We start from the raw sequence: 20,553 nt of genomic DNA, 5'->3' as shown, positions 1-20,553 counted from the left end.
GTGTGTGTGTTGGTGTGTGTTCATGTCTGCTTCCCTTCTCTGCTGGCCTATAAATTCAGAGGCCAAATTAGCACTTAACACTAATGAAGACTGCAGTCTCTGGAGGTTTCTCTGTGAGTGTGTGTGTGTGTGTGTGTGTGTGTGTGTCAGTCTGTCCTGGTCTGTGGGCTGATAAAAATTCAGGAATTGTCCTTTTTGTTTTTTGTAGTTGATTTGAATCACATTAACATTAGAGCCCTGGTCAGTTTGTTTACACAGACGTGTCAGTCTGACAATGGACTGTTTGACCTCTGACCTCAGTCTGGTCTTTGACTGATGCGGAGTTCAGGTGTGGCTTCTGTCAAAACGTTTGAACAAAAATACAGAAAAAAAATCTCAGGGACAAGTTTTTTAATTCAGACTATTATATTTATCTGAATAACGTAAAATATAACAAATATATTTACTTATTATTTTTTAAATTTTAAGTCACGTACTGTTTTACTGCACACCCTCACGTACAGTACAGTGATATACAGTCGTCAGCATTGTTCAAGTGTGCGTCATTACCACGGTGGTGAAAAGTAATGGTGTGATGTTTATATCAGTTGTTAATGAGACTGGTGGCTGATGGGACGAAGCTCAGCCAACAGCATCAAAGTCGCTGAGGAGTGAAATTCACGACACATTTTCTCATTTTACCACCAGAGCAGATTATGAAGAAAAAAAAAGTCTATGAAAAAATGCCCTTGGAATTCACTTCACTCTTTGATGACACTGATAAATCTCAAGTTTTCTGCCATATTGTCATAGGACAACCAAAACTTTAAAACTAATGCAAGAAAACTAAAAAAATGTCTCAACAACACACAAAAGTGTTTATTCAGATGGATTAAAAAGTTATCAAATAAAGAGCTAAGATTAATTCAAATATAGCCAGAAATGTATGTGAATATGTGCCAGGAAGAATGTTTTATGTTTTACTTGGTGTAATGTTGTGGCGCCCTCTGCTGTAGTAGCTGAACTCTGTCTGTCTCTCCTTTCCCTTCTCTCCAAACAGAATCTATAATTTATTTTACAAGATACAATGAATATTTATGTGCTGGTCCATCTTTGATGGCAGCCAATGAGGCGACAGCAGAGTCAGCGTAAATCAGCCACCGACTCCTTCCCTCTGAGGCTGTAAAAAGGCCTGGAGTTATTTATGTGTGCATTTTTTAAAAATTTTAGCTGACGTTTTCATCAAGGAGAAGCATGGGTGTGTGCAGAGGATGAAAAGCATGTCCTGCAGCTAGTGGTTAAGTACAGGATCACACTTTCAGAGGTCAGAGAGCCAAGTAATGGGTTAAATTCAGGGATTTAAAAGAGATAATAGTGTTGAATGCTATGAATTTCTGTTCAGAAAAATTATTTATTATTCTGCCTCTTTTATACACGTATACAAAACTGTTCATCATCTGACCAACAGCATGGACTTCTGGATGGTTGATAAAAAAAATGGCATCAACAAGGAGGTGAGGGAGTGATATTTTGTGGTTTGAAATGTATTTAAAGCTCTTGTATGTTCTCTTTATTGACATTGAGTCAAAATCACCTACAAATGTGCCCCCCGTGGCTACATGTTATGGTATATAGATAACATGCCTTTCACTGTTTAAGACAACAATAACGTCCAAGTTATTATCTTTATAAAGACATAGGAGACAAAAAAGACTGACTGGCATGGCCGCTTGCATTGAAACTAAATATTATGTGCATTATTATGTGTTTTATGGTTAGAAAAGTCATGACAATTCTGTTCCGCTTCATACATTAGTTCTCGAGGGCAGGACTTCCTGAGATCTAAACCAAACTTCATACGTTCTCGGGGGCAGGACTTCCTGAGATCTAAACCAATGGCTACATAGGACACTGGATGTGCTTTGAAGGGTCATGTTTCGTAAACTCGTCGTTCCCGGTAATACTGTCCAATAGAATTAATGAAACTTCCCTTGTCCCACCTGCGCAGGGCAACAGACCAATCAGAAGTATCATTGTTCAGTGTTCGGCTTTGAGTGGCGTGACCATGAACCAATGGTTATGAAGAGGAGTTCCCGAGAACCAATGGGCGTTTAGGACGCAGAGGCTCAGCTTATAAATGACAAGGTGACTGTTTGGCTCGTTCTACACTCATTGACTGCCGCTGTGAGCGTAAGCAGCTAATATCGGACTCTCGGAAACCCCAAACTAAGCGGTAATGTTTGTTTCATTTCCATGTCACACGCTTCTATTTTGAAAATGAACAGTTTTATTGCAGGATTGTCTTTCATTTACTCGCCTGTGTGTGCGTTGTCTTCAGAAGCTTGGGTAGTTAGCTTTTATTGCTAATATGCTAGGTCGGCCATTCAATGACTCGGACTGGGGGAATATGGCTATAGCTGTTAGCGCTACTTTGTATTCTTGATTTACAAGACGGTTAACTTAATAACCTGTTGATTTAGTGTTGGATTTGTGATTGTATGTCTGCTTGTGCGAGCCGCGGGTCATGAACAGGACACCGCGCGGCCGGATTCTGTTGATAGGCTGCTGGATGTAAAATGTCTGACATCCTTCGGGCCTTTCATGCTCTGCATCCACTCCGCGGCTGAAAGGACACATGTTGTCCTATAGCAGCGTTGTCACACAGCGCCCTATTATGTCATTTACATTCTGGTGAAAAGATGCGGTTGCAGGGGATGTACAATGTCTACTCTCTGGGCCTCAGGTGGACATCTGCAGTTCATTTTTGACCTTCAAGGCTGCTAGCCGGCTAGCTTAGCAACTTAGCTCCAGCCCCGGCGCTTCGATTTACTCCACGCTGACAAACACTAAAAAAACGAATTTTATCATGGGTGGGATATTTGTGTAAAATAATCTGTACTCAGACCGGTGAACTATTGTTGTTTCTAACTGTCTTTTGTGACAGTGATAACACACTGTGTGCACTTTGACCTGTGTGTGTGTGAAGAAAATTATTCCTGCATTGGCAGAATTAACTACAGTCTACTGACCATGACTGCACTTTTTCTTTATTTTCACATCCATACAGATTGTAAAAGTATTCTATAAGATCCTGGCAATACGAAGCGTATCATAATACAGGCTTTTATAACTTCCTTAAACAGTTGCACCTTGTAGAAGGAGAGAACGGCAGAAAGACATTGTCCTGTCATAACTAATGGCGTCTTCTCCCAGTGTTGGAGCATTTAATTCAATGATTTTGTGTGTGGCTGTTATTTGGATTAACTGGCATGAGCTCAATGATCATTGCAGCTGACCGTCTGATCGTTTTATTCTGGATTCTTGTTGAATAAATGATTTTCTCTTACAGTAATCACGAATAGACAAACACTTTTTATATGATGATCAGTGGAGCACAAAGTTTAAAAAAAAAAGTAGATTTTTCAGAGCTCAGTACATTTGTCTGTTTGACCTTAATGTAAGTCAATGGTCAACTGTGGGCTTTTAATCCTCTATCCCTGAGATCTGTGCTCCATCCACTAACCCTAGCAGCGTCTTCCACCTGTTCACTGCTCATCATTGTCTTCTTCAAGTGCTGTCATTAATTCTAACTGAATCTTTCAGTTGAAGTCACCTTTTTGTTCCCCTACCCTCTAAATCAGGATAGCCTGACCCTTGTCACATATTGTACTTTTCAGTTGTCAAAACATTTTTTTTTATTTTTTGCAATGATTTTAATATGAATGAAACTTTGACTCAAACTTTCACTTCAACTTAGGCTACATGGCACTGATAACACACTGTGTGCACTTTGACCTGTGTGTGTGAAGAAAATTATTCCTGCATTGGCAGAATTAACTACAGTCTACTGACCATGACTGCACTTTTTCTTTATTTTCACATCCATACAGATTGTAAAAGTATTCTATAAGATCCTGGCAATACGAAGCGTATCATAATACAGGAAATGATACAATATAATGGGATATACTGTAATACTATAGGCATGATGTATTGATTTTTTAACCAACTTATTGTAGTAAAACTGTCAGTATAGTAAACACACATCTGTTACATGCTTAGAGAAGAACTAAAAGCAAAAATAAAATGAACACCATTCATTTTTCTACGTTAATAAAAGATCAATATGTTGCTGTAGAATATCAATAGAGTGTGGTGAAAATAAATAGTGATATTTTGTGTATGTTTTATTACCAGTAGTATATAATTAGAGCACAGTGTAGTCACAGAGGTTTGAATACTGATGTTTCCTTTAGTGTAATGATTGTCATTAGATTCTTAATGGACCTAATACTTTTATATGTGCTGAACAGACATTTCATGTGGTTATTAAAGTCTGTATGGAAGTACTGACATGGTGTGTTTCTCAACACCAGGTTCCAGCCATGTATGCCTGCGCCAAGTTCATCACTTCTCCTGCTGTGGTAAGTCTGCTGGCCTGTCCTGAATGTGAGGCAATTAGCTTTGAGCTAAGCGCTAACACATGAGCGCTAACACGGTGGTGGAGTGTGTGGCTTCATCCTTGTTTGGGTTCAAGGGCACAGTATTTACTGTGTGTCCATGAATGGCAGCCACATTTAGTCAGCTGACCCCACAGCATGTCGGGCATCTCAGTCATGAAGGTACTTGTGGTCACTTGTATGCTAACGCACCCTGACCTTAAAACTGGAATCTAATCTGTGATAAATATTTGATTAACAATGTTTAAATTTCTTTTCTTTTTCTTTTCCAGCTCCGTGGGGGGTCCAGAGTCCTCGCCCGGCCAGTCTCAGTCTCCCTGTTTAACAGACCTGAAGCCACAGTGGAGCAACAGGTCAGTTGTCATTACACCTGTGAGAGTTAATTACACAATAGTGTAAATGTTTTCACATGAAGCTGGAGAAAAGAACAAGAGCATCACTGATGATCATTCACAGATTTTTTTTATTAATTACCTTAATATTTATTGAAATTAATATTCATCTGTATTACTGTTCTACAAAGTGCTGTTTGAGACAGAGGAACATATGTTGCTGCACATGTAACTCACTGTTTTCCTCCTGCCCCCCACTCCCCTCCAGGCCTTGCTGCCTCTGAGCCAGTCCGTAGTCCTGTCCCGCTCTTTCCAGACCAGTGCGGTCTCCAGGGACATCGACACTGCTGCAAAGTTCATTGGTGCTGGTGCTGCCACAGTGGGCGTGGCCGGATCAGGAGCTGGAATCGGAACAGTGTTCGGCAGCCTTATCATCGGCTATGCTAGGTAAGGTACACACACTAGCCTTTTTTGTGTTGGTTGCTGGCAAACAATAACCCAATGGATTATGGGTAAAAGTGACCACTGCATTTTGAGTTTATTGCAGTGATTTTATTTTCATAAAAATGGTAAAATTCATACAGTTGGACTCTTTGACGTCACTTGGTGACTATATTTTGAAGAACTTTGATTTAATGCATATATAATGTTTGTGCTGCCCTCTACAGGAACCCTTCCCTGAAACAGCAGCTCTTCTCCTACGCCATTCTGGGGTTTGCTCTGTCTGAGGCTATGGGTCTGTTCTGTCTGATGGTGGCGTTCCTCATCTTGTTCGCCATGTAAACGTACAAACAACACCACTCCCTATACTTCTGCTTCCCTCCATCCCGGTCACCTCCGCCCGCTCCCTCGCTCCCTTCTATCCGGAGGGTGGGTTTCAGAACAGGAACTCTGAGCCAGCAGATGGGCCATTCCAGTCAAAAAGAGGAAGAAATATTAAAAATCAGAGGTTAGCAAAACCTCCAGTCCTACATTTTTATTTTCTGACACGTTTATTTTTTTTTGTTTTTCTGAAAATTTATGTAAAACCTTACATGGTTTTAAAAACAATCTGTCCAGAATAAATGGTTGAAATAACTGAACTGTTATCAGACCTCCATCTGTTTCCATGCATCAGTGTGCCATAAAAGGACTTCACTATGGAGAATGATGGGTAGTTTTTTGTTTTTGTTTTTTTTAAACAGGTTCTGGTTCCTCACTGGTTATTGCAACTACATCAGGTAAAAAAAGGTTATATTTAGGAGAGAATAATGTGAAATGCCAAAGAATAAATAAACTGTAGGCATCATAAATAATAATAATAATCTGTGAGCTCTGAAGATCCAGACCATTTGAATTTAATAACATGGTCAGACTGCACTGTCCAGTTCAGCCCCACTGGAAGATCCAGACCATTTGAATTTAACAACATGGTCTGACTGCACTGTCCAGTTCAGCACCACTACCACTGTTTGTTAGTACATCTTCAAACTGTCTGTGATCTTTAGATTATGTGAGAAAGGAAATTACCTTACGAATATACTGTATACGGGAGGAAACGTAATCAAAGGCAGTAAAGGATTAAAAATAAAAGGCTACTGCAGGTAAGAAAAAAACAACAACCAAAAACAGCGAAATCCCGTCTGAATGGACGTGTTATGAATTAACAAGCTATGGCTGCCACAGTCTAAGGTATGTGACTGCTGACATGATGGGGTGGGGGTGGAAGGTCAAGGTTATGGTCAAGATATCTGACAAAACCCACACGGGCAGAATCTTTGGGTCAGAAGTTAAGCACAGCTATTGGTCATCAAATGTAACTTATTCATTTTTGACACTTCCCTTTAAGGTCCACAAATTAATTTCATGTCTACATGTTATTTATGACAAATTATTTTAGATTATTTCTGATATTTAAAATCACGATAAGCCTCATGTTAATATATCTGTGTGGAAACCAACTCTCAACCTTTATAAACTATGCTTTTTTAAGGTTAACTGTATTCTGACGTCATTTAAGGGGAACCTTATTTTGAAAATCTGTTGGTTTTGGTGTAAAACGTACTTTTCATTGTGTAATCGATTGTTTTTGGTTGTTGTTTTTTGTCAGTGGGCGAAGTGATCTCCATATGATCTCCTTTTGAATCATCTAGTTTTAATGTCATACAGTTTATTGGTTATATTTGGGTGAAGTGATCTCCATACGATCCATACTTTATAATAATCTAGTGTTAATGTCATACAGTTTATTGGTTATATCTGAGCCATTCCACATTTCTGGACCCTGAAGCTAAAGGAGCGAGGTTTATTTTGAAAATCGTGAACGGATGTGATGCGTGTTCTTTGCGCAAGTGGAACTTTACTGGTGAGAAATCAGATCCGAAAGTTGCGCCGTGTTGTGGTTGTGCCGATGCGACTGTTGTTTGTATAAAACACTGCTTTGTGGTAACGTTCTGTTCGTATCACAGACAACAGCCGTGACATGGAGATTTCCGGAGTTGAATGAAGGCAGAGGAGGAACCTAGAGACTTCCTTCATCGGCCCCCGGGACCAATCGGGTTGAGCTTTCAAATAAATGTCGACCATGTCATGGGAAGAAAAGCCTCGTTCTGTGGCCTCGCCTCCACCCTGCTCCGCCACTCGTTGAGCTAAACGAACTGAGAAACCTCGCACTCCCGCTGTCAACGCAGGTAACGTGAAGTTAGCTCCGTGAGCTGCGGCGCTTTTAGCTCGCTAGCTCCACGGCCATGGCGGACAGTGGCAGTCCCATTGGCCCGGGCGGCACCGGACAAGGCAGCGCTAGCCCGCCGCACCAGACCGCCGCGAACTGTCACCCGGAAGGAAGCTCGTCGGCTGCCTGTGTACCCTCCACCTCCAGTCCGGCCTTTCCTCCGCCCGCGGACGCCGCGGACAGTGGCCTAACCGCGCTGGTGGCGCCTATTTCCACCACTCCTGCCGTGTTTGGAACCTCATTCATGCCCGGAACTACGCCACCTGTCGTAGCCGTGTCTCCGACTGTTCACACACCCACACCCGCCATTGAGTTCGGAGTGGCCGGGGGTGCAGAAGCGAACCTTATGACGTGGAAATACCCCACGACCTGGGACCCGACCCTGAGCTCGGACTGGGACAACGAAAGGGCTTCACAGCCGTGTATCCTGAGGATAAAGAGGTAATAAAATAATCCGTCAACCAGTTTCCACTGACCACCTGAGCAGACGGTGAACGTGTCGCCCAGGAAATAAAAAGCGAAAGTTTCATGAATTGACTGGAAATTGACTAAGCAGCTGCGTGTTTTTGTTTTGATTCACTGCTTCCTCGTGTTTTTTTTTATTATAGTTCTACTGCAGTACTGTAAAAAACAGGAGTGAGTCATCGAATTTCAAGGAAGGATCTGAATCACTTCTTATTAATACATGTATTTGGAAATAAAGACACACAGGAATAATAGTCGGATTAACATCTGTAGACAAAAAATAAATAAATCTAAAATGTCACATGACCAGCGTCAGTGAATGACAGTATCAGACATTTAGGCCTAAACACACAGATTATATTTATAGATAATTCCTCAAACCTTAAAGTGTCACTCTTTGAGGGTTGACAGATTAAATTTTATTTTCCCTGTTGTACAAGAACTGCAGTACAGGTATTACAGTGTTACGTGTCTGTCTCTGCAGGGACATCATGGCCATCTACAAGGAACCTCCACCAGGAATGTTCGTGGTCCCCGACCCTCAGGACATGACGAAGGTAAAAAAAGGACAGTTGTTTTCCATCATGTTTTCAGTCGGTCAGTCTACTGTAAAGACCGGCCCACTACTGAATCATCTCCACTTCACTGCAGCCAAACCACGACACACCACCACCAGATTCTATTTTTTAAAGATAGCTTCACACGTCTCTGTTAAAAAAAAAAAAACACTGCTGAGTATCACCTTCACACCCGGGCGTCTCGATTCACCGGCTTGAATTTCAGCCACTGCCTTCACCTGTACGTCATTGTCAAAGGTCAAGTTGGAGTTGTAGAAATGAAGGAAGAGTTTGTGTCTTTATTAGTCAATTTAGTTAAACATTTGTAACTTACTGTTTTTGTCACAGAGTGCTCCTCTTTTGTAGACCCCGTCCCCACATCAAAATGTTCGCTGTAATTGCTTCAGATCTCCACTAAACTCCATTTAACAAAACAAAATAAATCACTCTTTCAGTTTATTTCCCCACAGTGACTCTGATAATCAAGGAAATATTTGATCTGTGTAATAAATATTGGAGTCATCAGCGTATACGTACGTACTAACCCCGGCCATGACCGTCCTCTGACGTGACTTCTCTCTTCCCCTCAGATCCACGCTCTGATCACGGGGCCGTTCGACACACCGTACGAGGGCGGCTTCTTCCTCTTTTTGTTCCGCTGCCCCCCCGACTACCCCATCCATCCTCCCCGGGTCAAGCTCATCACCACAGGACAGAACACCGTGCGCTTCAACCCCAACTTTTACCGCAACGGCAAGGTGTGCCTCAGCATCCTGGGGTGAGTGTGGAGTTGTCTGTTACTGGTCTGTTACTCTGCTCCTGGAAGGTCAAAGTTCAGTTGTAACTTTGTAACTGTTGTGTTTTTGTGTTGTATTCAGTAAACAACCCCCCACCCTGAGTTTTTTAACAGCTGTCTGTGTTTTGCAGTTTTTATTAATTACACTTTGCAATTTTTCTCTAGGACGTGGGCTGGTCCAGCTTGGAGTCCGGCCCAGAGCATCTCGTCCGTCCTCATCTCCATCCAGTCCCTGATGACTGAGAATCCCTACCACAACGAGCCTGGCTTTGAACAGGTACCGTGTCTGTGTGTGATTGTTTACAATGAGGGTAGTACTACAACTGGTACTTCAGTTTCATTCTGAAATCACACAAACTTTGCATATTTGCATATGGCGCCATCTGCTGGAGGTGGTGATGCTGTAACCTGTAACCCACATGTTTGAGAATTATGTATCAAAACCACTGCTGTAGATCATGTTCAGTTTTTAATGTTGTTCTCTGAACATGTGAACATAAACGACTACAGCAGTATCGTGTGTGTGTGTGTGTCGTGTGTGTCTCAGGAGCATCATCCAGGGGACAGTAAAAACTACAACGAGTGTATCCGCCATGAGACCATCAGGGTGGCTGTGTGTGACATGCTGGAAGGAAAGGTCTCCTGTCCTGAAGCTCTGTGGTGAGACTTGAACACTGAACTGAACTGATTGTTGTTCCGTTTTTTTTTGTTTGTTTGTTTTGCTCCAGCAGGGGGCGGTACCAAAAAACCCACCAGAGCTGGGGCTAAATTAAAGAAGTCGTTCTATATGCATTACCAATATATTACAACAATATATTATATTAGCCTGAGCTTGTTCCACACCAAACACTCCATGTATGTTACACAGAGCTTGTTCCACACCAAACACTCCATGTCTTACACGTCGACTGCCCTCTGCTGGATTATGTAGTAATGACTCCATGTCATTAACAAAAAAAATTATTTTCTGGATACGATTTTCTCTCTAATATTCTTTTTCTGACCACTTGTGTTTTCCTAGGAGCGTGATGGAAAAATCCTTCCTTGAATATTACGATTTCTACGAGGGAGTTTGCAAAGAGAGATTCCATCTGGAGGGACAGAAAATGCAGGTGAGTGGACGAACTCTCCTTTAACTAACTCAATCATACATCAGTAACTCAAACACAAACAATATCATGATATGTTACCCAAAAAAAAAATAATACCGAGCAATTATTTTTATGTAATTTAACTACAGTTTTATATGAAAAAAGTATTTTGATTTTCTAGATTGTTTTATGTGCCAGAAAAAGAAAATGTCTGTGTAAGGCTTTTGTACAAAATGGTGTCTCAGTGCTTCTACTGCAGTAACTTCAGTAATTCTCACCTCAGTATTGGTTTTTAATCTTCTATCCTCCCCCCACCCCCTGACCCAGGACCCCTTTGGTGAGAAGCGGGGTTATTTCGACTACCACGCTCTGCTGGCCCGCCTCAGAGAGACCCACAGGAAAATAAGGGAGAAGAACCTGGCAGAGGACGCCAACAATGACGAAGACTCAGAGTCAGACACCAGCTCCTCGGGGACGGACCCTGACAGTCAGGGCTGGGAAGCAGCTCCCAGCCCAGAGTCTGGATCCTGAACACAAGACCAAGTCCAGAACTGAAGGTTGAGGGGTTTGTTTTATTAGTATGCAGCGGAGCAAGGGGGAAAAAAAGAGAAAAATAAAACAATGAGAAAAAAATAAGTAACTCCTCAGTCTGAGGCTGTCCAGTGAGAGCAGGCGTCAGTCTCACCCTTTATCCTGGTGTCACAGCTGGTCTCTTGGCACCAGGGGGCGTCACAGCTGAAGAGAGCAGTCGTTCTTAAGAAGAAGCGGTTTTCATGGACGTTGGATAGATTTCGGCGAGCGCTGCTGTTCTCGATGTGGAAGCGATGCAGCCGTAAAGCCACCTAGAGGTTCACAAAAGAACTGCTCTCCACGTGTTTGCTCCTTTTGGAAACTTTCTCAAGTTTCAAACTTTCTTTCTGGTCAGATTTGAAAACGTACACAGAAGCGGCGTGGAGTTGGAGCGACGGTTCTCCTCCTTTCCTTTTCTTCCACCTCCGTCAGCGCTCTCTCTCTCTCTCTCTCTCTCCCCAACAGCTTCACTTCTGATGAGACTCAAGTTGGAGCGGCTGCTCCTTTCTAATCTACAACTCTTCCTCCGCTGCTACATCTCCATCGTACACCAGTCGACGTTTACTTCGAGGGGCTCTTATTTTCAGATCGTGTCAGAAAGCATTCAAACGTTTATAATCCTTTTTTTTTTTTTTTTTTAGCGAGTCATTGTTGTCTGTTGATGACCCTCCACCACCGTCCCGTCACAGACAGCGCCCCGGATGTTAATCCACTAACTGTAGCCCCCACATCCTGGCTCTTATTTTCAGATCGTGTCAGAAAGCATTCAAACGTTTATAATCCTTTTTTTTTTTTTTTTTTAAGGGTTTGTGGTCGCTTAGGGTGCCATCTGCTGGAAGGGGCAATGCTGTTAAAAACGCAAAATGGACAATAGAGGGCGCCAAACCATAATTTCGCCTATGGCACCAAATTGATGATATTCAGTTCATTTACTCTCTTTTCCACCTGTTTTCTGTTCCTCATTCTCTTCTCCAGCTCCCCCTACCTGTGTGGTGGTATCATGTAGTGGCACCTGTGTCCCCAACACCCCCCCCCCCCCCCAGCTACAGTACAAATATTCAAGTAGTAGTGAATACATTTAACGGTGTTTGTGATTTGTCATAAGACATGGGAGAAAAACAGGTTTGTGTTTCAACCAATGGAAGAAAGAGAGAGAGAGAGAGAGAGACGATGAATGACTGCTGTCACTTGTGTAGTTAAACGTGTACGTGTAGGAAGAAGAAAGCAAGAAAAAGGGTGGAAGTTGGTCCTTATAAGACATGAAGTCACTCTGGGGAAAAAAAAAAAAAAGAAAGCAAGAAAAATAAAACGTCATCTTGTCCTGATCACCGTCTTTATTCCCTGTCTTGAAAATGTGTTTTTCATCAGAGCAGGAATTTTTCAGTGTGAAGAGATGAGGTAGGAGACATGGATGGAAGGTTTCACCTGCTGCGTCTCCTCTGATCAGAGTGAGACCACCTCTGACCTCTGACCTCCGACCTCCTCAGCATTCTGCTGTAACCACGCCTGACGCAGCTGTCGCTAAGTGACTGAGCAGATGTGAAGCTGACCTGTATTTCTCCATTTCCATATCAAAAACTTATTTTTGTAGCTTTTTTTTCAGCATCATGCAAAAAAAATCAAACCTAATGCTATTAGCTGTACGCAGGTCTGAGGGCTTAAAAAAAAAAAGAAAAACTCCAATGGGATCTGGTCTGAATATGGACCTGAAATAACGCTGCGTGTGCATGTACAGAAGGGAAATGTGTTTTTTTTTCCCTGCATAGTTTTGAGTCAGAACATAAGGATGTCAAAATGGTAGTTTATTTTTGTTGAAAATAAACAAATCAATTCTGAAACGGACAACAGTGATTTCAATGGCTTCTTTTATCGACGTTGTGCTGATGACGAGCTGTGATTGGACGAGGATCTACAGCAGGATCCTCGTCCAAACACAGACGTTCAGTTCTCCCTCCACATGTCTGTGATTGGATCCTGCTGTAGAGCCTCGTCCAATCACAGACGTTCAGTTCTCCCTCCACATGTTTTCGTCTGTTCACTACTATTGTCCAAAAAAAGCACCTGATGTCTACGGTAATTCAGCCAACTTATTCGACTTTGTCCACCAGGTGGAGACATTTCTACCATGTACAGAGGAGCACGGTTCCTGTTCCACAGCCTGGTGCCATAGCCCCGTCTCATCCACTCCCAGCTCAGGAATCCTCCGGACTGAGAGGTGACTCACCAACCAATCACTGATGCTCCTGACTGTCACTTATTCATCAGGCTGCACCTCGTTTTTCTTCTGTGCTCATATACACAGGTGTTTTCACAAGGAAACAGTACAATAAATAATTAGTGGCATTTTATATATATATAATATAATATATATAAACTTCTGTTCTGATTTATGATTTAGCTTTTAGACAAAGTCTGTCTTTTATTATGAAAAGTCTTCTTCCTGTAGCTAATATAGCACACATTTGGATACAGCAGGTTGAGACCTTGATTCAAGTGGAAATAGTGACTTGGGAATTTAATCATAAAACAAAATAATAAATTGCGATCATTATATCAATTACATATTTATTTAATTAAGTCTCTTTGTTTACTTTGGGTTGGGTTTGATTTAAAGTTACGTAACTGACTGTTTATGTCGTGTTTTTGTTTTTCTACGTTGTTATAGAAAACTAAAAACTAAGACAATGAAATCTATTTATATTTGATTTAAATTGTGTTTTTTTTTCTTTATGTTTTAGTGGAAAAAAAGTTTTAAAAAAAAACCAAACAAAAAAACATTCCCATAATGCACCTGTTTATCTGACGCAGCACGTTTCCCCATCCGTTCGTCTGGATTGGTTTCCTCCAGGCTGGGCTCGGCTCGACTCGTGTTCCTTCGGCTCTACTCGGCTCGGCTCGGCTCGGTTCATCCCATTAGTGCAGCAGCTCCAGGTGCGGATCTGCGCAGAGAACAGGATCTTCACAGGTAAGTTCTTCCTCTTCTTCTTCTTCGTGTTCCTGTAAAACATGTGCTGTTATATTTAGTTTCAACAAAAGTCGAAACAAAAGTCGGGGAAGTTTGAGGGAAGTTTCTTTTCTTTGTCAGGTCGAAATCCGTGCGTTTGCTGAAGCATAGCCACAAACGTAACAGTAACAACAACAAAAACACGGTGTTTTATTTGTATTTAACATTTAGAAATGTTTTTAGTTCAACTCGGTTCAACGTCACATTTGTTTCCTGTCAAAACGTAAACATTTAGTAATTAAAAAACAAACTTCGGCCCGCGCTCAGACTCACACACACACAGCTAATTTTCATATCTTTTAAATGTTTAAACTATTCTTAAACCAGTAAATTCACAGAAGAACTTTTCTGCGGAATCAAAAACCTCTCTTTTAGTTCGTTTTACAAACGAATCAAACGTGAGGTTAAGCAGTTCACATCCGGGGTAAAATTGAATTTGGCCTCCATTTCTTTTTAGCACAAATCAAAGCTAAATAATTTGAGCCTTTTTTTTTTTACTATCTCTCACTTTAATTAAAAGAAATCAGTGATTTTTTTCTCTATATGTAACGATAATTACATTTGTTTTGAAATGTGGGCTCAAATAAAAATAAAATCAAATAAATACTCATCTTTTTGCAATTAATTCTATGTTTTCTATCGTGTGAAACTACTAGTTATAGTCTAGTCATGGTAGTTTGCTGCTAGTAACCTGACCATGGGGCATTACTTTGTTTATGCTTCGATGGTAATATTTATTTTTATAAAATGATTTGAACCTGTAGGATGTTACTGTGTGACTGTAATTTTAAGGACAGAAAACATTCGTTTTTTTCAAAACCCAGTTGATCAATAATCAGTTATTGATCAACCGATCCATCACTGATCCATCACTGATCCATCACTGAAACCACCTTTAGTCCAAACTGTCACACAGGGATTTGATTTCTAGGAAGTCACAGACAAAATATCCAGTTCTGCCGATGTCACGTGTCGACAAACAGCCTGAGCATGTGGCTCCGGAACATTCCTGTCAGAAGGATCTGGAGCTGAACCGGTCTGTTCAGGTCCGGGTCCTGTGTATGGGACATCACACACACGTTTGCTTTTGTAGTACGTGTTGTTCTTGGCAGAGTTTCCTGTAAATCTCAGTGTGGATCTCTGTCGCTGTGTCTTCATCATCAACGCTAACGACTTATCTTGTTATCGTGATGTTAGGTCTTTAAAAAACAAAAAAATAAAGTTATGACACTTTGTTGTGTCTGGACGTCTACTCTGTTAGCTCAGGCTAGCTCAGGCTGTGCTAAACGTCTGTCCGTCATGTGGTTCTGTTTGTTGACGTCATCAGATAATCTCGCTGACACCCGTCGTTAACTCGTTGACTTTTTTGTTTTTGAAAATGTTGCATTTCAGGAATCCGGAATTCTTTTCTTCCCCTGTATGCCAGAGTGATGGAGTCACTCACTTGTTCTGGCTAGAATTTCAAATCAATAATTCAGGATTTTAGAGTAAATCTTAACTCTTCATAGAGCTGAAGAATTTCTGTTCATTCTTGTGTTCGAACACAAAGTAGCTGTGTCCCAATGTGTGGGCTGTGGGCCATAAAAGATGACACTCTCACTGGTCTTCAGATCAAGTGAGCCATGTGTACCACATGTCTGCGACGGCCACCAACGACAAGTGAAAACCCTCATCTCTCCTCTGTACGGATCTGTGCTTCAAACGTGTCATTATCAGAGAAGTGCGTTCCTTTCTGACCTCCGTGGTCGCCGTCCTCATCCTTTCATTTTCCCCGTATTGTTTTTTTTCTGACTTGATGAATCGATGGTGTCACCGCAGCCGCGGTAATGCTGCTGTAATTATGAACAACAACAAAAAACTCTTCCTTTTATTAAAGCTCACTGAGATATTTAGTTCTACCTGAACACAGTTGATAAAAACATTATAATTAAAAGGTAAAGATAACATTTTTAAGGAAAGTCAAATGTTCAAGTCGACTGTGACGTTTATAGTTTTAGATTTTCTGTAGGAGACAATCGTGAACTTTTTTTTTTCACTGTTGCATCATTGACATAATTCATGTTAAAAGCATTTTAAAATATCTGTTTTTCTTCTAAGTTACTGCAACAACAGGTGGCGCCACTTCTTATGTACAGTCTGTGATGTCCATCTTCTGTCCATGTAAGGTGATTTAATGGGAGGGTATCTGCACAGAACCGGCTGGAACGCCACTCGGGTGTGAAGTTAGAGCGCGGTATACACCCATACTTGTTGTTTTTCCGTGTGGGGATGACTGTGATTCAGGTCCACGATGCGTGAAATGTGAAAAATGAACCGACAGTTGACACAGGAAGTAGAGATGGATTTTTCAGAATAAAACGATAAGCAAAAAAACACACACACACACGAACTTGTTGAATTTTTTTATTTTTATTTTTTCCTAATTTGAACTGTTGGATAAACCACAGAAAGTTCGTAGCTTCTCGTTGCGTGTTCTAATGTATGTCACAAGCGTGTGGTGCAAAGCATGCAGGGAATGTTGTCGCCGTGATGTTATCTGCACAGAACCGGCTGGAACGCCACTCGGGTGTGAAGTTAGAGCGCGGTATACACCCATACTTGTTGTTTTTCCGTGTGGGGATGACTGTGATTCAGGTGCACGATGCGTGAAATGTGAAAAATGAACCGACAGTTGACACAGGAAGTAGAGAGATTTTTCAGAATAAAACGTTAAGCAAAAAAACACGCACACGAACTTGTTGAATTTTTTATTTTTTCCTAATTTGAACTGTTGGATAAACCACAGAAAGTTCGTAGCTTCTCGTTGCGTGTTCTAATGTTTGTCACGAGCGCGTGGTGACGTGACATTGCAAAGCATGCAGGGAATGTTGTCGCCTAAAGTTCCCATCATCCTTGGACCGATGATGGTGCTGATGATGAGTCAGCATTTGGACCTAAAGTACGACATGTTTCTGTGTCTCTGAAATGTTCTGTTTCTTAAATGCTACGTTAGCAGCAGCCATCTTGGATTGTCGGTGTCGGTGTTGATGTCGCTCACGGAGTCTGACGTTGCATGTTGTTCATTTCTGTCGAAGTTCAGTCTCTCCATTATTGACAGGAGTGCAGGCCTGTTTGACCAGGTGGTGGCAGTATTGCTTTTTTATGTTAGGCTCCGCCCAGATACCGACGCCATTGATATGCAGTTGTCTGTTGAGTACATGGTGGCTCAGGCGTGGCGTCAGTCTCAGTGTAGGAGCCAGAGCTGAGGACAGGTTTACAGAAGAGACACCGACGCTGAAGGAACTGAACCACAGGACCATCTGTGGTGTCTTTATTTTATTTAAAAATTTTTTTTTTTTTTTTTTGCTAATTTAAAAAAAGGATATTTAAACAAAACTTCAAACTTCTTCCGAGGGAAAACGTCTTCTGGAGGTGAGGGGGAACTTTGCAGAGACACCTGGGTGAGACATCGTACATTCAGTTGTAAACAGTAATTAATACTCATTGATATTTGAACCTTAAAAAAACGTTTTAAAAGTTTGTCAAAATATTTAATTTAGCCTCAGTTTTCTTCCTGTTTTAGACTTTTGGCTTCTGCGAATATTTTAGAAAATCTATTTTTAAAAATGTAATATATTTTAAAGTTATTTTGCAGGGCAGGATCGTGTTGTTGTGAAGTTATAATTTTTATGGTGGTTTGTGTTTTGTGTCTGGTCAAAATCACCGCCTCCTGAATCTCTTTGGTTTCTAACACTGGGATGAGAGCGTGGCACTGATTTTTTTTCTCCCTCAGATCAGAGAATTCCTTCTCTGCAGAATTCTAGAGGATGACCTTTGACACCAGGTCACAGCCTGACTGACCGTGGTATTCATACTGTAAATACTCTGTGAGCATCAGATATGTGGTGATGTGGTAATGACCTCCTTCAGAACCTGCTCTGGTTTCTCCATCCTCTGACTGGAATGTCAACAGACGACACGTCTTCCTCTCTGCTCACTGACAAAAGGGCTGACAACAGTTGATGGGAGAGGAGTAGGGGGAGAGAGAAGGGGGAGGGAGGGGGGGGTTGTGTTGGTTTAAAACTTTATTTTCAAGAGGAGCAGGAAGGACAACTTGATATTCAATGGGTGGTTTGTGGACCAGTTTCAGTCCGTCGTTGTCTCTCTGCCTCGTTCACTTTTGTTAGTGTCTGAGTTGACATTTTATTTATGGACAACGACAGAGGAAAGACGAGCTCCGCTGTTCTTCTGTTCGCTCTTCTTTTAGTTTCGCATTTCTAGTGTATCCAATCAGATTCTTAGATTCCATGGGAAATAAATTTGAGGAAAACGATTCGTCGTCAGCAGCCTGACCGAAGTCGGGTGTAAAACTTTCTAGTTTCCCTGTGGTACAGAAGCGTCGTCTGGATGATGTTGTGGTTTATTCGTGTCACTGTCGCTTTAAGAACGGTCAGGTGATGCAGTCACATGTACTGTATCTTGTCCAACCTGTACACAGTGTACTGTGCTGGCGCTGCGCCTGTTTTTTCCTGTTGAAACGTAGTCACGAAAAATCTCAACATGTGACGACGACTGTTGTTTTGTTTTTAAGTTTGCTTCCCATTCCACCTCACACTCGTAGGTGAAACAACGACCCCCAGAGTCCTGAGTAGGAAGTGTTTTCATCCTTTTTTATTAAATAAATTTATATTTTTAATTGATGTAAACGACTGCCAGTGGATCAGTTAACAACAAGGAAGACTTTGATCCTTAAGTTCTTCAAAAGCGGGTGTGTCTCATTCAAGTTCATATTATATATAATTAACAAAAATGCCCGATGACATCATCGTCCACCATCAGGATTATCATGCCCATTGTGTTTGCTGGTAGAAAGGTTTCAGGTTTTATTCTTAGTCACTGCTGCTACTTTGTCTTTTCACTGTGGTTGACTTAGAACTATCTCCCTCTCTCCCCCCTCCTCTCTGTCTCTCGTCCATCTGTGCAGTGTCGTCGTACTTTGCCATGAGACAAGTTCTGCCCTGAATTAACTCCGATTCCATGCAGCGATTTCCTCACTACGTGACCCCCATGGACCCCCAGGTGTGTCCGCTGCCCCTGAGCAGCAGCCAATCGTTGATGAGCCTGGACAGATCGCCGGCCAGCACGTTCAAACCCAGCCACTCACGCAACAGCAGCACCGGCTCCTCCAAACACTCAAAGCAGGTGAGTTTCAGCCAACATCTGATGTGTTGATATATATTTAGAGTATAAGATTATATATTTAATTTTTTATAGCTTACCTTTGTTTCTTTGTGGTCTTTTGTTTTTTGTTTTCAAAATAAAATAGAATATAAGATTTATATATTTAATTTTTTATAGCTCTTTTGTTTTTTGTTTTCAAAATAAAATGTTTTGCAGTTTATTTCCTGTTTCTTTGTTCCTATAATTGTGATTTTTTTTTTAAAGAACTATTTTAAGTCATTAACAACTGTTTTTCCCTTATTTTATTTGAGACATTTCTGAACATTTTCCTAAATGTTTTTAATCCTGTGAAATATTTGTCTTTGAATTCCAGCTCATTCATTTGTAAATTGTGTTTCCTTGATGTGCAAAAAAAAAAAATAAAACTTCCAAATCTTTTTGAATTTTCCAGTCTCGTAACTGGGAGGTGATCGAAGACCTGCAGCATCTGGAGATGATTTCTGCTCCAGGCTCCACTCTGGACCTCACCATCCCAGGGATCTGTGAAGGCTACCTGATGAAGAGGAGGAAGTATCCGATGAAGGGCTGGCACAAGGTGAGAGCATCTGTTTCCAAATCTTCAAATCTTTTTTTTTTATTATTTCAAACTTCCTGACTAATGATGTTTTTTTTTGTTTTTTTTTTTCTCCCTCTCTTCAGAGATACTTCATTCTGGAGAAAGGAATTCTGAAGTACTCCAAAGCGCAGCAGGACGTAAGCGAGCGTCAGGATCGAGTCCCTGAAATATTTCCACTCGGACCAAAAACACGAGGAGTAACAGAACCTCTGCTGTTGTTTCAGATCCAGAGAGGGAAACTTCACGGTTCTCTGGACGTCAGCCTGGCCGTGATGTCCATCAACAAGAAGTCCAAACGCATCGACCTGGACGCTGGAGACAATCTCTACCACCTGAAGGTAGAATAAAGGCTGCGCTGAGCACAGGTTCACAGATTGTCAGAAATGAAGTTTCTCATTTATTTGTTGTTTTTTTTCTTAGGCCAAAAGCCACGATATCTTCTACATCTGGCTGACCAAGCTCTGTGCTCATCGGCTGTACAGGAAAAACGAGGCCATGAGCGTCCATCACGGCGTCCTCCACGCCCTCTCCATGGGTCAGAGTAATCTACCATCCATGGTCACATACACCCAGAAGAACCGAGCGAGGGTGAGTGAAGGCGACAGACCCCCGGGTTGGACCACGGGTTGGTCAGGAAGCTGCAGTAGTGAAGTAGTTGTTAAATATTTAAAATGTTAATATAAAACTTAATATTTTTTAATTTAATTAATATAAATTATAAATAAATTTAATATTAATTTTATAATAAAATATATTTTATAATATATTATAATATACTTATAATATATTTAATATATTAAATATATATATATT

General features: G+C 41.3%; 3 protein-coding genes across 3 annotated transcripts in view; all 3 read left to right on the top strand.

Annotated features, from left to right (window-relative positions):
- The first annotated feature begins 2,074 nt into the window (after positions 1 to 2,074).
- Positions 2,075 to 5,853, top strand: atp5mc1 (ATP synthase membrane subunit c locus 1). The gene is made up of 5 exons (XM_008330547.3): positions 2,075 to 2,212; positions 4,356 to 4,403; positions 4,712 to 4,792; positions 5,040 to 5,218; positions 5,440 to 5,853. The coding sequence occupies exons 2-5, from the start codon at positions 4,365 to 4,367 to the stop codon at positions 5,552 to 5,554; spliced, it is 414 nt and encodes a 137-aa protein (XP_008328769.1). The 5' UTR covers positions 2,075 to 2,212; positions 4,356 to 4,364; the 3' UTR covers positions 5,555 to 5,853.
- A 1,157-nt stretch (positions 5,854 to 7,010) lies between these two features.
- ube2z (ubiquitin-conjugating enzyme E2Z) lies at positions 7,011 to 11,595 on the top strand. The gene is made up of 8 exons (XM_008330549.3): positions 7,011 to 7,115; positions 7,219 to 7,922; positions 8,431 to 8,503; positions 9,094 to 9,281; positions 9,465 to 9,576; positions 9,847 to 9,959; positions 10,321 to 10,411; positions 10,718 to 11,595. The coding sequence occupies exons 2-8, from the start codon at positions 7,498 to 7,500 to the stop codon at positions 10,919 to 10,921; spliced, it is 1,206 nt and encodes a 401-aa protein (XP_008328771.1). The 5' UTR covers positions 7,011 to 7,115; positions 7,219 to 7,497; the 3' UTR covers positions 10,922 to 11,595.
- Positions 11,596 to 13,158: 1,563 nt separating this feature from the next.
- Positions 13,159 to 20,553, top strand: part of LOC103393550 (oxysterol-binding protein-related protein 7-like) — a 14,181-nt gene continuing 6,786 nt past the window's right edge. The window contains exons 1-7 of the mRNA XM_008330551.3: positions 13,159 to 13,175; positions 13,769 to 13,925; positions 18,928 to 19,145; positions 19,576 to 19,719; positions 19,824 to 19,877; positions 19,965 to 20,078; positions 20,161 to 20,328. Of these exons, the coding sequence (XP_008328773.1) occupies positions 18,981 to 19,145; positions 19,576 to 19,719; positions 19,824 to 19,877; positions 19,965 to 20,078; positions 20,161 to 20,328 (645 nt within the window). The 5' untranslated portion in view covers positions 13,159 to 13,175; positions 13,769 to 13,925; positions 18,928 to 18,980. The remainder of the gene's footprint in view (positions 13,176 to 13,768; positions 13,926 to 18,927; positions 19,146 to 19,575; positions 19,720 to 19,823; positions 19,878 to 19,964; positions 20,079 to 20,160; positions 20,329 to 20,553) is intronic.

Source organism: Cynoglossus semilaevis, chromosome 17 (assembly GCF_000523025.1).
Source record: "Cynoglossus semilaevis isolate Cse_v1.0 chromosome 17, Cse_v1.0, whole genome shotgun sequence".
NCBI classification, from domain to species: Eukaryota; Metazoa; Chordata; class Actinopteri; order Pleuronectiformes; family Cynoglossidae; genus Cynoglossus; species Cynoglossus semilaevis.
Note: the sequence above shows the minus strand (reverse complement) of the source record. Positions and strands in the feature narration are given on the sequence as shown.